This window comes from Ammospiza caudacuta, chromosome 2, assembly GCF_027887145.1.
Source record: "Ammospiza caudacuta isolate bAmmCau1 chromosome 2, bAmmCau1.pri, whole genome shotgun sequence".
NCBI lineage: Eukaryota > Metazoa > Chordata > Aves > Passeriformes > Passerellidae > Ammospiza > Ammospiza caudacuta.
This window is the reverse complement of record NC_080594.1, coordinates 103029353-103042977: the sequence shown is the minus strand read 5'-3', so window position 1 is coordinate 103042977 and position 13625 is coordinate 103029353. Positions and strand designations below refer to the sequence as shown.

Below are 13625 nucleotides of genomic sequence, written 5' to 3'. Positions count from 1 at the left end.
GTAATTTGAAAATTCTTTTAACAATAACAGACAACTGAGTGGACTAAATATTAGTCCGGGGAATTACCCTGTATGAGTTCTGTGGACTAGATTCTAGTAATTAGGGGAGTAGGTATTTCAGTATGTGTGCATCCTATATGCATTTGGGAACCTTTTTAGAGTTCGTAATGTTACAAAAATGGAAGGAGAAGCAGAATAATGAAGACAGGTAGAGTGCAGTTTGATTCAGCACTCTTTCTTGGGGCTACATTGAGGCAGGAGAAGCTGATATCACACACTTTGTATGCAGCAGCACTTAAGGCAGGAGAATTGCTGAAGGGATGGGAGCTAGACAGAGCAAAAGGATTTACCCGGAGATCCAGTCCCATCCCCCACTGCCGTGGTCACAGCATTTGGCTGCACAACTCTTACCTGATCCAAGGCAGAGTCTCTCTGGGGGCAAAGGAATCAAAACCTGGCCACATCTTCTGATGTCTTTACAGTCTTCACTCTTACCATGACATTTTCACATGTTACCTGCCGACTGCCTGAATTTAAAGCACTTCTGGCAATATTCATGTTTTCCCAGTTAAAAACAATAATGACAAATGTGACACACTTACATTTTTTTCATATAAAAGAAACAGTACTATGCCATCTGTAGTTCCTAATAAAAATTGCTAAATGCTCTTGCATAATTATGCCAAAATAACAATGACACATGAAATAAAACCAATTACTAAGGACCAAAAGAATTAAATTCAAAGAAAGATGAAAATATCAGAGTATAATGTTTTATTGTGTCTACATACTGAATACAATTACCACACAAAATTCTCATATAAATCATCATAAGCTGCTATGCTGCATGTTCCAGTGTTAAGCGTCCAGGAACAGAAATTTAAGAGTTAGCTGAATATTCAGTTTTCTTTTGCTTTTCAGACTCTGAAAACCTGAATGGTTCAAGATTCTTTTGTTAGCTTTCAAGAAAAAGCTAAACTTTGTGCCATCTGGAAGGTGAGAGGAGGTGGCACATTTCAGCAAGCCAGAGGTACGAGTCAGGGCTATTTGGGAGATCTTTTACTACGGCAGAGCAGCCAGCTCAGGCTGCCTTGTGCCGCTGTTTCAGACAGAAGGCTCTGCTTTACCATTTACAATGCTGCCATCTATTGACCCCGTGGGCTTTTATCTCACGAACCGTGGCAATATTTTCCTTTAGCAACTTTTTGCACTTGTTTTTGCACTTGTATTTTTCTCGATGGGATTTATCTGACTAAACATACACACCTGCAATAACAGCACCATGTAAGAATTGCCTCAGGCTCCCTTGAAAATCACTGGAAGAAAAAAGCATTTCTGGGGTGGGATTCACATCTACCCCAAGTAAATAACCAACATATACCAGATGAACAGCACCCAAAATGCATTACTGTGCTTTGCCCGTGGCAACAATGATATCTGGAGAGTGACTAGCTCAGGTGTAGAGATCACTGTCAGACTGTAAGTGAGCACAGAAAGACAGCAAAAGGAATATTATCCCCTGTCCCAGTGGGGGAAGTTTTTAGAGGTGCCCCTGATATTTAATTTATCCATGTACAGTGGGGCCACAGGAGCTACAGAAGAGAGATATGAGCTACATCTAACTTTAGATAAAAGTATTGGTCTAGAAGTCTACCCTCACTTCATATTTTCTTTGGCTGTAAAATTGTTTTAAAAGATATTTTACCTCTCCCCAGCTCTGCCTCTGGTAGCCTGTCCCTCAGAAAGCCAGAGGTAAGAGAAGTCTCACATGTAGCTTCCTACACACAAATACAGCCACACCCCCCTCCCCCATATCCACCAAAAGAGGTATCTTTTCCTGTAAATTTTATGAATTGTAGGTTCACATTATACAGGAGCTAGACCCAAGAAGGATTTATTTTAATCCAAGCAAATATTTTATATAATGATTGAAAATCTGCTAGAAACAATGTAAAATATTATTTTGTCTTAGTAAAGCCCAAGTGGAGTCAATAATTGCAATATCTTGGACAATCTGCAGTTCTAAATGTGACTTATTTTGAATTACATTTAACTCATTTCAGTAACACAATCTTTGCAAAATAATGGTCTACCCACAAATTTGCACAAGTTTTGCAGAATCACACACTTGAGTGTGACAGATATATGATTCTTGAACAGTGGAACAAGAAAAATAGGTTACTGCCTACTTTCCAACTTCCAGTCATTGCCACTGTGTGCTGGAAATGACCTCCCCTTCATATCTGATGCCCAGAGCGCTCTCTCAGCTTATGTAAGTGTGCTGCAAATTTAAACCTTCTACACTTCTTTTTTTACAAACCTCCAGTCATTGAACTCATAGCTCCTTAAAGAATAAGTTAATGAAATTAATTGGCTAATTAATGAATCTGAGTAGCTGACAAATGTTCTCTAAGACTTGACAACTGCAAATGCTGTTTCTTATGAAGAAATTTCCACACTCGAATAGGTAGCAACATTTTTCTTGCCAGGAAACATTTCCCAGCAAAGAGTGTCCTTATTTTTAGCCTATTGGAGCAACATTGAAAGCTACAAGGAACACAGTCATGGAAGAAAGTAGTTCAAGAGGGACGTGCTGCATTATGGGACACCATTGACAAAACTGATCAATAAATCCAAGGCTCCCCTGTGATGCTTCTGGCCCTCAGCCTGTGAGAGATGTCACACTGGAATCAATAGGAGCTATGCTTTCATCACCAAATCATTATTTTTGAGAAAGAAATTGCAGGGGTATTCACTTCATTCTAGACTCAGTTTACATTATTTTATGCTTCATGGGTGTAGAAAAAATGTATTTACGAATCAAACTTAACGTGAGATCTTTTCTACCATTGGGTTGTGGGAGGGACCATGAAGGGGGCTTCCTTTAAAAGCAAACCTTGCCAGGGTGCTCCTTCTCCTCTGATAAGACAGATTTTAAACTCATTAAATATCTACATGGTCTTCCAAGGCAAACACAGCTCATACAACAGCAGATATCTTGTGAAGTGAAAGATTCAGAAGTCATCCAGGGAAAGTGAGGTGAAACACAGAGAAAGAAATTGGTTTTCAGCAGACAAGAAGTACTGACTTAACTGTTTAAAAATGTATATAATTAGAGGTTTATTTAATGTGATATTTCTGTAGATCCCATAGCATAACTTTTTCTGTGTTTCCAGACAATAACTGTGCAAGTGCAAATATGCATAAGTAAGGCAGATAGAAGGAAATCAGCCAGAAGCAGTGAACCAGGAGAATGTACATTTTATAAGTAAGGCTACCCAAAAAAGTAGTATTTCAAACTGAAATATTAAAAAACTACAAAACATTACAATGCTGATTGCATTTTCAAAATCGACATAGCACCAACATTACTAGACATTACTCTAAGTCTTTGCCTGAGACTGATAAGTTTAACAAAACCAACACATATGCCATATCTTTCTGCACATTGCCCTGATGCCTTTCTCCCATACAAAGTGCAGAAGTTCAGCAATAAAGCATGCCTTGATTTTAATATATGTGTAACATAATCACTATAATCAATATAATTTACTCCAACTAAAGATCTGCAAAGTCCATCACCACTTTTTCTGAGAGTGGCCCATGTCAGTGTCCTCAGGAATGAACAGGGCAAGCATAGAACAGCTCTTTCTTAGTGCACCAGGACTTCTTAAGTCAGAAGTGTGTCCTGATGACTGACTAATAGATTCTCCACTTATGATTTGTCTGATTCCTTTTTTCACCTACTGACTCTCCAAGATAACCTCGGTGTGCTGCTGTCCACATCCTTCTGCCGTCAGTGTAAAAGCAGATACCAATGTGTGAGCACAAAGCAACCCAGATGTGCCTCTAGGAATACACAGATCAGAGCAAGAAAAGCTGGAAGAGCCTCTGAGTGCACTGGGTGCCCATCAGACAAAACAGGCTGGTAATTGTATAAAGCACTTCTTTCTTGGAGAAAGGCTCTCTCTGAGTTTTTTGGCCATACACAGGGAAATCACAAAATACTTGGGATGCAGGGGCTGAATGGGGCTGAATTAAAATCCACTGCAGTATCTAGACTTCTCAGTTCTGCACAGATGCCTGACTTCCATGGGAAACTATACAGTGACACAGTAACTGGAAGAAAAAAAAATACACAGATGATGTAGAAGCCAATAGAATTTCAGAAGCAGTGACTTAGTGCTCTGAAAATGCTGAAAATATATTTACATCCTACCATTTTTACTACTTTTAAAGAAGATCTTGTGAAGTACTAAATGTGATACCCTTACCAGGCAGATTAGTAACAATTATTTTTAAAACTAACTTTAGTAGATATATGGGAAATAAATGTAGAAATCTGCTATATGAGTGAGACTCAATATGAAATTTCATTTCACAATGGGCATTTTTAATTAAAGCAGGTAACAAAGAGAAGTTGTCTCAATATGATTGCTGAAATTTTCAGCAGGCAAGCAGCTAGAGCAGTAAGCACACAAGGAGAGCTGAAAAACGGGAATAATCCTGTGCTGAAAGTATTAATTAAAAGCATGGAAATTACAGAAGAGAGTAGCCTTAGTGGAGAGAAGCCCTAGGGGAGCCCTTCTTGCTGGGATCAGGAGCATGAGCCATACTTGCGTGTTACAGCCCATCCATGAGGTGCCCAGAGAAAGGCACAGACAATGGGGTGGCACAGTATGCTGAGGATCCTGGGCTGTTCAGAATGGTACAGCTCAGTGGTTTATTGACCATGAAGAAACACACACTAACATTATGGCACCAGGTAATAGCTGGCAAATTTAATACAGAGAGTGTAAAATGCTCCATAGGGGAAAATGCAGTCCCTGCTCTGCCAGATGTGACAGGTCCCTAAGGGACTGCTCATTCACAGTCGCATGAAAATACTGGCTCAATGCTGAACAGAAAATTAGATATTAACTATGGAAAATATAATAACCAGAGGATAAAGTATGGCAGGGCCACAGCACCACCACTATAGCGCACACATATTTTGAGTAACGTGTCAGCTTGATGAGCACTGTGTGCGCGCTCTGGAACTGGAGATGGCGACCAGGGGTCAGGTGGGACAGCAGGAACTCAGAACTTGCTAGAGAAGGGAAATGAAGCTGGTGAAGGGTCTGGAGCACAAGGCCTGTGAGGAGCAGCTGGGGGAGCTGGGGGTGTTTAGTGGGGGTGTTTAGCCTGTTTTCTCCTGTTTAGCCTGGAGGAAAGGAGGCTCAGGGGTGACCTTACCACTCACTACAAGTCCCTGAAAGGAGGCTATGGTGAGGTCTCTTCTTGGTCTCTCTTCCGGGATTGCAAGTGGCAGGACGAGAAGAAATAATGTTAAGCTGTGCCAGCAGAGATTTAGATTGGACATAAGGACAAAGTTTTTCACAAAAAGGGGATTAGACATTAGAATAAACTACCCAGGGAGGTGGCTAAGGAAAGACTGGACGTGGCACTCAGTGCCATGGTTTAGATTTTCGGTCATAGGTTGAACTGGATGATGTCGCAGATGTTTCCCAAACCAACTGATCGTGGAATTCTGTGGGCCGGCAGCTCCAGGGGCGGCTGTGGGGAGCGGGGCCCCGGCCGCGCCTCCCCACAGCACCACGAGATGGCGCCGCTGGCCCGGGGAGCGCCGGCGGAAGCGGCGGGGGAAGCCGCGCTGGGCCCCGCCGGAACGGAGCGAGGGAGCGCTGGAGGAGACCGTGCCCGGCTCTCCGTGCCCGCCGGAGCCCCGCGCTGCCCGGGTGGGTGCGGGGACGGCGGTGCCCCCACGCAGGCTGCGGCCTCCCGCCCGGGAAGGGGACCGGGCTGAGGGCCGTGGCAGCCGGGGCGAAACGGCGGCGGAAGCGGGAAAACGAAGGGCTCAGGAAGGCGATGTGGGAACCCGAGCGCCTGGCGGGGCCAAGGCCGGGGATTGTGGCCCCAGGCGGTGGTTGTGGTACCGTACGGGCGCGGGGCTTTGGCGTTTGTGTGCAGTTTTTCGGCCCGGGGCCTGAGGCGGCGATGAGCGAGCTCGGGCAGAGCGGCGCTCCGTGCGCTGGGGCAGCCGGGGCACAGGGCCCGTGCTCCTGGCAGCCCTGGGTGTAATTGTGTGCCCTGCTAGCACGGGCCGGAGCTGCTCAGCGCTGCTCCAGCCTTTCGGTCACTTACCGGAGTCTGGGCACGAGGTCTGTGAGACCAGGAAATTACTTACTTCAAAAGCTGCACTGGAGAAGTGCCATCCTGTTCCTTGTTTATGACTTAATTGACCAGATATAGATATAAAACTTAAGCTAACTGGGCTACTGATAATTGTACAGCTTTCACAATTTATTTCTTCCCTCTGATTTTTGGCCAAAATAGCTTTTGGGTTTATGTCCTGAAGCTCAGAGAATAAAGACCCTCTTTTGGGGACCCATAGTGGATTACACTGCCTCAACTTCTGATAGGGCCAAAAGATCTGTAATACATATGCTAAAGTTTGAGGACATTATTTTGCTTTATGCTAATTTGTTTCCCTTCCATTCACAGGAGTTGCTGCTGTTGTTTTAAGGACATTGATGTGAACATCATAGTGATAGGTGGGTGTTCATAGCATTCCTGTTGGGATGAGAAGGGGATGAGAAGGGGCTGTAACTGTATCCTAAGTTCTGGACAAGTCTTGTATTTACAGCCATTGTCAAACCAGAACACAGGGTAAAGTGTTGGGAATTTTTACCCCTTCTCTGGAAGAGAAATAACTTTTGCTGCCAGCTGTCCCAGCAATCACAGGCTTGTGTTTCTTTGTGACTGTAACTAGGGCACTTTGGTATTAAAGTTAACGTCACAGCAATGCGCAGCGTTAATCTGAAGCACAGAATGTCAGACCACTTTTCAGACATTTCCCTCTTCTGGTGGTAATTCTGCATCAGAAATATAAAATGAAATAGTGTTCATGGGAGGATGCAAGCTATTGATGTTGTTATGTTCACATTTTTTTAGCTAGTATGTACTAAAGTGAGTTCAAAATACACAGCACAAAATTATGTTTTATCCCTTAAACTGTGAAGTTTACTGCCAGGGGATTTATTGGAAACACCTGTTACTCATGGGGGTTTTGGCTTTAAATGCCAAAACCAGTTTTGGGATAAAAAAATAAAAGTTTCTGAACTACCACTTGCTGAAATCAGGAGAAATGTACCTGGAAAAGTAATTCCTTTATGTTAGCGTCACATTTTACTGAGTATCTCCTACTAACCATTGCCAGAAACAATACTGAGTTAGGGCAGCTCTGGCCTGACTGAAGACAGTTTTCACAGCAGGGACAAAAGCAGCAGTGGGCAGAGGGGCTGGTCAGCTCTCTATTGTTAGGGTCATTTCCAATTCAAATGTAGTTGGCTTTTTCATGAAAGTTTTGTAAAAATGTGTTTTGTTGAAACCTGCTGAATTTATTGAAATTCCACCTTCCTTTTATAACATACTATGTTTTTACCATAGTATCATGCAATAGGTTAGTTAATCTTGTGTCGATGGATATTGTGAATAGTGGAACCCTCACTGGTCTGCACTGGGCTTGGGAGTTGTCCCTGTTTCCTTTATGTGGCCACACTGTATCCAACACACTACTAGTCCCACAGTGGTCCCAGAGTGGGATTTACTTACCAAGTTATAAACTCCAGTGCATTGAATTTGAGTTTAAGGTATTACAGACATTGTCTCCATTTCTATTGACTCCAAGGGAGTTAAATGCTGTCATTGCTTTGATGGGATTTATTTATTTTTTCTAATGCTCACCTGCCTCAAGCTGGTAAGGGGGACAGATATGTTTTGATGAAAGGGAGTACATCCCTGGTTCATTATCAGTGGAGGAATATTTTAAAACTGAGACAAGAAACTAGAAAAAATGTCCATCATTAATGATCAGTATAAGCAAACAAATCTCTTTCCCATTTTAAATTGTACATTTGGTCATGAGTTTCATATATTCAGTGGCTACATATTTCATTTTTTGAAGTATAAATTATAGAAGTAGAACTATTACATTTATTTTTCTGCTGCTTGTCATGTTTCAAATTTGATGTAGTTTGTTTTGGAAGAGTAATTCAACTGAAAATAAAACAAACTCACTTTTTAATTTCATTTCCTTGCTTGCAGCATTTTTGTGTTCTGCTTTATATTTGTAGTCTAATGTTTCATAAATAATTTATGAAAATAATTAATGTTTCTATGTTTGGCAAAACAGGTTTTTCATATTTGGTAAACTAATATAGTTGGATGGTTTTGCCAGGGTTTTTCCTCTCCTTCCCTGTCAGAAACATAGGTACATGTTTTGTGTTAATAATAAAGTATCAGACTTTACCAATTACTGCTTTAAAAATTATTTACATTGAGATCAATCCTGATTTCTGTTTATTGTGAAACTGTTTCAAAGACATTTTTGTCATGTAGGAATTAGAGTGAACATGAAAATTAAACAAACCTACTTTTCTGTAGTAGAAAAGGAAAGAATTGGATATCATGAGCTTAGGTTTTTAAGTATGAGAAAAAGACTTTATGGCAACCTTGACAGTATCCAGATGTATCTGGGAAAGATATATATGGGGAAGAGACAAAAAGTATATGTGTACATCATGAGAGTGGAGATGAAAGTTCTGAAGAAGGCAGTGGTTGTAAATGAGACATTTGAAATGCACAAAGAGGGATGGCACAGCAATCTTCTATCTGTGCATGGGTTTTGGGTGCTAAGTCACTGCAGTGGTTTGCAGTGATCTCAGAGCTGGGTTTCCTTCTTCCTCCAAGCAGGCAGGAGAGAATCCAGCCTGCTTTAGTTGCCTTATGCCTGAATCTGCAGCCTTTGCTGGCATGAGTGTTTCCATCAACTGCAGTGGGACTGCTCCTGTGTTTAGAGCTTCTTGCAGACATGGGGTTATGGTGTTACCAGGGGTTTATGGCTTTGAGCTTAGTGTGGCCTTTGGACACATCCAAAAGGACCATCATTTGCTTTTGTAGTTGCTGCATGATTTGCATTTTGTTTGGCCATTCCATTCTCCTTTCATGCAGTATGGCTTGTCTTAAGTGACAAAAAGTTGCTCTTTACTGAGTATTGTTAAATATGAGGCAGAACACAACTGTACTGTATTCATATGCATTTTGGAAAACCCTGGCTTTATCCTGGTATGAATCTACAGGGATTTTAAGTGCTGTCTTGGCTATATTCCAGTGTTTCTGGGAATAGCATTTGACCATATCTTGAGAGTTGCAATAGGTAGTTTAGTGTACTCTTATTTCTGTTACCTTTCACTGGCAGTTAAATAAAGTTCAGGCTGAGGGTGAGAATGTCAGGAGAAATATGTGAATGAAGCAGCTAACCTATTAGTGTAATAAAATAATTGTCAGATAAGAGGAGATTAAGAATATTTCTCAGTGATACGTACTGGTAAACCACCCTGGATATTGGTTTTTATTGGTTGGTGATTATACATCCTGCCTGGTGGTTATAGAGTTCTTATTCTCCCTTTCTACCCTCACAACCATGTTTTTCTTTTATTTTTTTTTCCTGTCTGGTTGCCCCTCTTCCTTATGCCTTTTCCTCACATTTAAAAATTGTGGTTGCAACTTGAACTGACCTGTGTTTTCTTCATGAGAGGCAGGATCAGATGCTGGAGGGAGGGAAAAAAGAGAGGCAAAGAGAAAGAAAAGACAGTATGTGGTCAAAAGTCCACCACAGGTTAAACAGAAACCTCACTGCATGAGTGGAATCAGGATGGGTTTAATCATTTTATGGCAATTGCTTTTTTTAATGCAAGTTCCTGTGCAAACACAGCTAAAAAGTGAAAATAATTTGTTTCCTTTAAGTTGATGGTTTTTGTTTGGCATTAATTTGGAGAATAAAGGTTGAGGAAGCATGAAAAAAAGAGAAGAGCAATGGGAGAAATGTTCAGTTCCAGCATTTCAGACTGCATTTTGTAGAAGGCTCTATTTTAACTTTCTCATTGTAGTGGAGAGTTTTAAGGAATGGGATTTTTATTGCTGCTAATCAAGATCTATCAGTAAGAGACTTCAACTTGCCCCAACAGGGATGGGATACTTAACAGCTGTAGGTCATAGTGCTCAAATATAACAAAAAATCTATTCAGTGCCTGTGACCACCTTAATACATATATTTTTATGAATTAAAAAGCTACTCTTTTCTTTTCTAGTTCACCTTGATCATCACCAGAACAAACTCCACAAGAGATGGTAAGAGGTCTTCACAGGTTTCTATGGAATAGCTTAGTCACATTTTATATATAACATGCATATAAATACTTTCATTGAACTGTGAGTGCAGACATGTAAAAATTAGATGTAAAAGTCACTAAATTGCTTTGAAAATAGATTTCAGATTACAACAATGAGTGATTTGTCTACTCCTGGGAAGACTCCAGAGAAATAACAGGAGAATAACAGAGGACTCTGATCATTTGCCTTGGATTTATAGCTTTTGTTTCCTTGAGGAAATCTCTTATTTCCATTTATTCCACAGCTGAAAAAGCACAGACACAGAATTAAGTGAGACTAAAAGTGTTCCTTTCCATTTCCACCCAAATGTAAAACATTTCTGTAATTTCTTTTTTAACAGATGTATTTTTAAAATTCAAATGTAAGGAGGTTTTCAAGGGTTGCTTTCAACAAAAAACCCTCACAAAAAGTAGTTGGACAAGCACCAGCATCACAGTTCCATCTGTATGAACTGGCTTTTTGTCTTCCTTTCCCCTAAATTAACAACTGGAGCTAGTCAGCCAGACAAATCAACCAGCTTGATTCCAGAGCTTTCAGTAAAGTCATCAAGTTCCTTTTTAGAAACATTTTATAAGAACTGGAGATAATTTTTGAGCTTTAAAAGAATATATTGTCTTTTTTGCAGATATATAGAATGTAGGAGATACCTGCTTTTGTCAAACATCATGGTCTTTCAAAACTGGATTTTAAAGTATTTTAATATTTAAGGAAAAAAATAAGCAAAATGTTTTAAAAGTAACTTGTTAATGTATCAGGTTTGATAATAGGACATTCTCATCTGTCTGCTGAAGGATGAGGAGTCAGTATGACATTCTTAAGCAAAGGGAAACAGTAAATAAAGCATTGTTCATCCTAGCTGTTAGGTAGTTGGATGATTAAGGATGAAGAAATTCCATATGGAAGGCAGATGCTTTCCTTCTACCCACTCATCCTGGGAATGCTGCATTTTGGGAGCTCCAAATGCATGGTCTTGGAGCAGTGCAGTGTTAGACCAAGAGGAGAATAGCAGTGAAGTTTCATCTCCATGAATTCTTTCTTTTCAGAAAAGATAAATTGACTGCACTTTTAAATCACATAGCTGAGGTACACAGCCCTTCACAAATAGGGTGCAGTTTTTGATCAGGAATACCGTAAGGAATGCAAATTTGTGGAGGTTTTCTTTATGTACTCTGTTAGCTGAAGATATTTTGTTTCTGAGAGCACTTAGGAATGACCTAAAAAAGATATAGCATTGATCTCTTATGGAATAATAGGCTAAATTTTCCAGAAAAAAAGCCAGCATAAGAGTTGCAATTTTTATTCCAAACTCACTAGCATTTGCTTTATTGTCTTAGAACCAGAAAGTGAAAACAAGTGTAAGTAAACTAAGTGAACCTCTCTGGATAGTGTTAAATGGAAAGTATTTTTTAGGTTTGAGTTTTCTGGTTTTGCCTTGGGATTTCTTTTCACCACGGAATCATTTTTTAAAGGGACCAAATGATGCCAGGGTAGATCAAGAAAACAGACTTAAAGGTTTTTGTCCTGTATGTCCTTAAAAGGAAAAACAAAAGGAGAAGAAACCACCTTAATAAAAGACTGTAAATGTCACATTCATCTCTGAAAACATCAGCTAGTTTTGCCATAGTTTTGAGTGTTTGCCAGAACATGGCTTAATTATTAAAATTTTCCTATTTAAAGTAGAGGCATTCTGTTTTACTCCAGATAAAGTATTTTCTATGGAAGTTAAGACATGAGGGAAAGGGAGAAAATATTTGCTTTTTAGTTTACTTGATCTAGGCTCTAGTGTAGTTTATAGCTTTGTTTTTATAAGATCCTCTATTCTGCTTTTTGAGGGTGGGATGAGGTGGGAGATGAAGTGGCTTGTATGAAGGGAGCTTAAGGCTATAGGGACTGTGGGGCTTTGTAGTTGCTGGTGAAATCTGAACAGCATGAAACTTCTTCAAGAAAAACTAAGATTAGCTGGAAGACAGGAGAAGGTGTTTTACACTATGTTTCTTTGTATAGAACTGTTTTTCTCTGTACTTTATCAGTGGCACTTTATTGCCTCTTTTCATGTTTTGGTTTGTGATGGATACAAAATGGAGATTTACTGGCAGCTTGCATTTGCCTAAATGCAGTCTCATTTTTGATTGTGGCCACGGTGGAAATACGAACTTGTCTGAATTGCTGTTTGACCTTTTCTGAGAAACTTTGGCAGGAAGATGGAGGAAATACATTACTGGAGGAAATATGTTACTGTTAAAATGAATGCATTTGTTTAATGCAGAGGAATCCTAATCTCTTGTGTTTTCTGTCTGTGGAGTTGGAAATTAAGTATAGGATGTAATATCTACACCTTGGAATTACTCAATTCTTAAAACTCATGTGAGTGTCTAAGGAATTGTGGACTATATCCACATGGCATATTTCCTAAAACAGACTGTTTCTTACTGTAGTAGCTATGAGCACTTGGAAAATACCTTCTGGACACTACAACTTCTCTGTTTCAGTTCTTCAGTGATAGTTGATGCCAAAAGAGTCTCTTGTAGGAGTAATGAGGTGTGGTGCAAGTGCACTGTGCTCACACACGTTGTTTTTCAAATCTCTGTGTTCTATCATAGCTAAAGGATGACTAAAGATTAAAAGGCAGCATTGTGCTTGCATTTAGTTGCTCCCCTCATTTCTCTCTCTCTTATACCTTCTTTTTGGGGGAAAGCATGATTGCTGTGGTGTGTGGTTGATTGTCTGTGTTCTTTCCCTCTCCCTGTGTGCTCTGGCTGCAGGAGGACACGGAGCCGTGGTACTCTCACAAGGTGTACGCCAGGTACTGGAGGCACTATGACTCAGCCATGCGCTGGATGCACAGGCACCAGAGAGCCTACAGGAGAGCCATGGAGTCCTTGTACTGCCTGCCATGGCATCCCTGGCATCCTGCTGCAGCCTCTCCAGGCAGCCACTACTCAGATTGGCACGGGAATGACCTCCCACATATCCAACACTATTCTTCCAGCTACAGACCAGATGTCAGAGCTCCGTGTCATGGGGGAGCTCAGCAGTACGCAGGTGCCTACCAGGAGAGGGAGGATGCCGATGAGGACTCCGAAATGGAAGAGGATGCTGAAATGGACTCTGAAATGGAGGAAGACTCTGAGTCTGAAGGAGAGATAGAATATGACTTGAGTAACATGGAGATCACAGAGGAGCTTCGTCAGTTTTTTGCAGAGACAGAGAGGCACCGAGAAGAGCTGCGTAAGTCCATGCTTGTTCTGTGTTTATTGGAATTATTACCAATATAAACGGATGGGACATGCCTAGGCTTGTCTGGCCCTTGCTGCTTGACCAAGGCGGCAGCTGTGGTGGTTTCACCCCAGAGACACCTTTGGCTGGCTGGATGCTGTAGCTGGGTGCTTGGG

General features: G+C 40.9%; 1 protein-coding gene across 1 annotated transcript in view; it reads left to right on the top strand.

Moving 5' to 3' along the window:
* Window positions 1-5629: 5629 nt before the first annotated feature.
* Window positions 5630-13625, top strand: part of GEMIN8 (gem nuclear organelle associated protein 8) — a 28978-nt gene continuing 20982 nt past the window's right edge. The window contains exons 1-4 of the mRNA XM_058825721.1: window positions 5630-5738; window positions 6505-6554; window positions 10152-10191; window positions 12996-13461. Of these exons, the coding sequence (XP_058681704.1) occupies window positions 10189-10191; window positions 12996-13461 (469 nt within the window). The 5' untranslated portion in view covers window positions 5630-5738; window positions 6505-6554; window positions 10152-10188. The remainder of the gene's footprint in view (window positions 5739-6504; window positions 6555-10151; window positions 10192-12995; window positions 13462-13625) is intronic.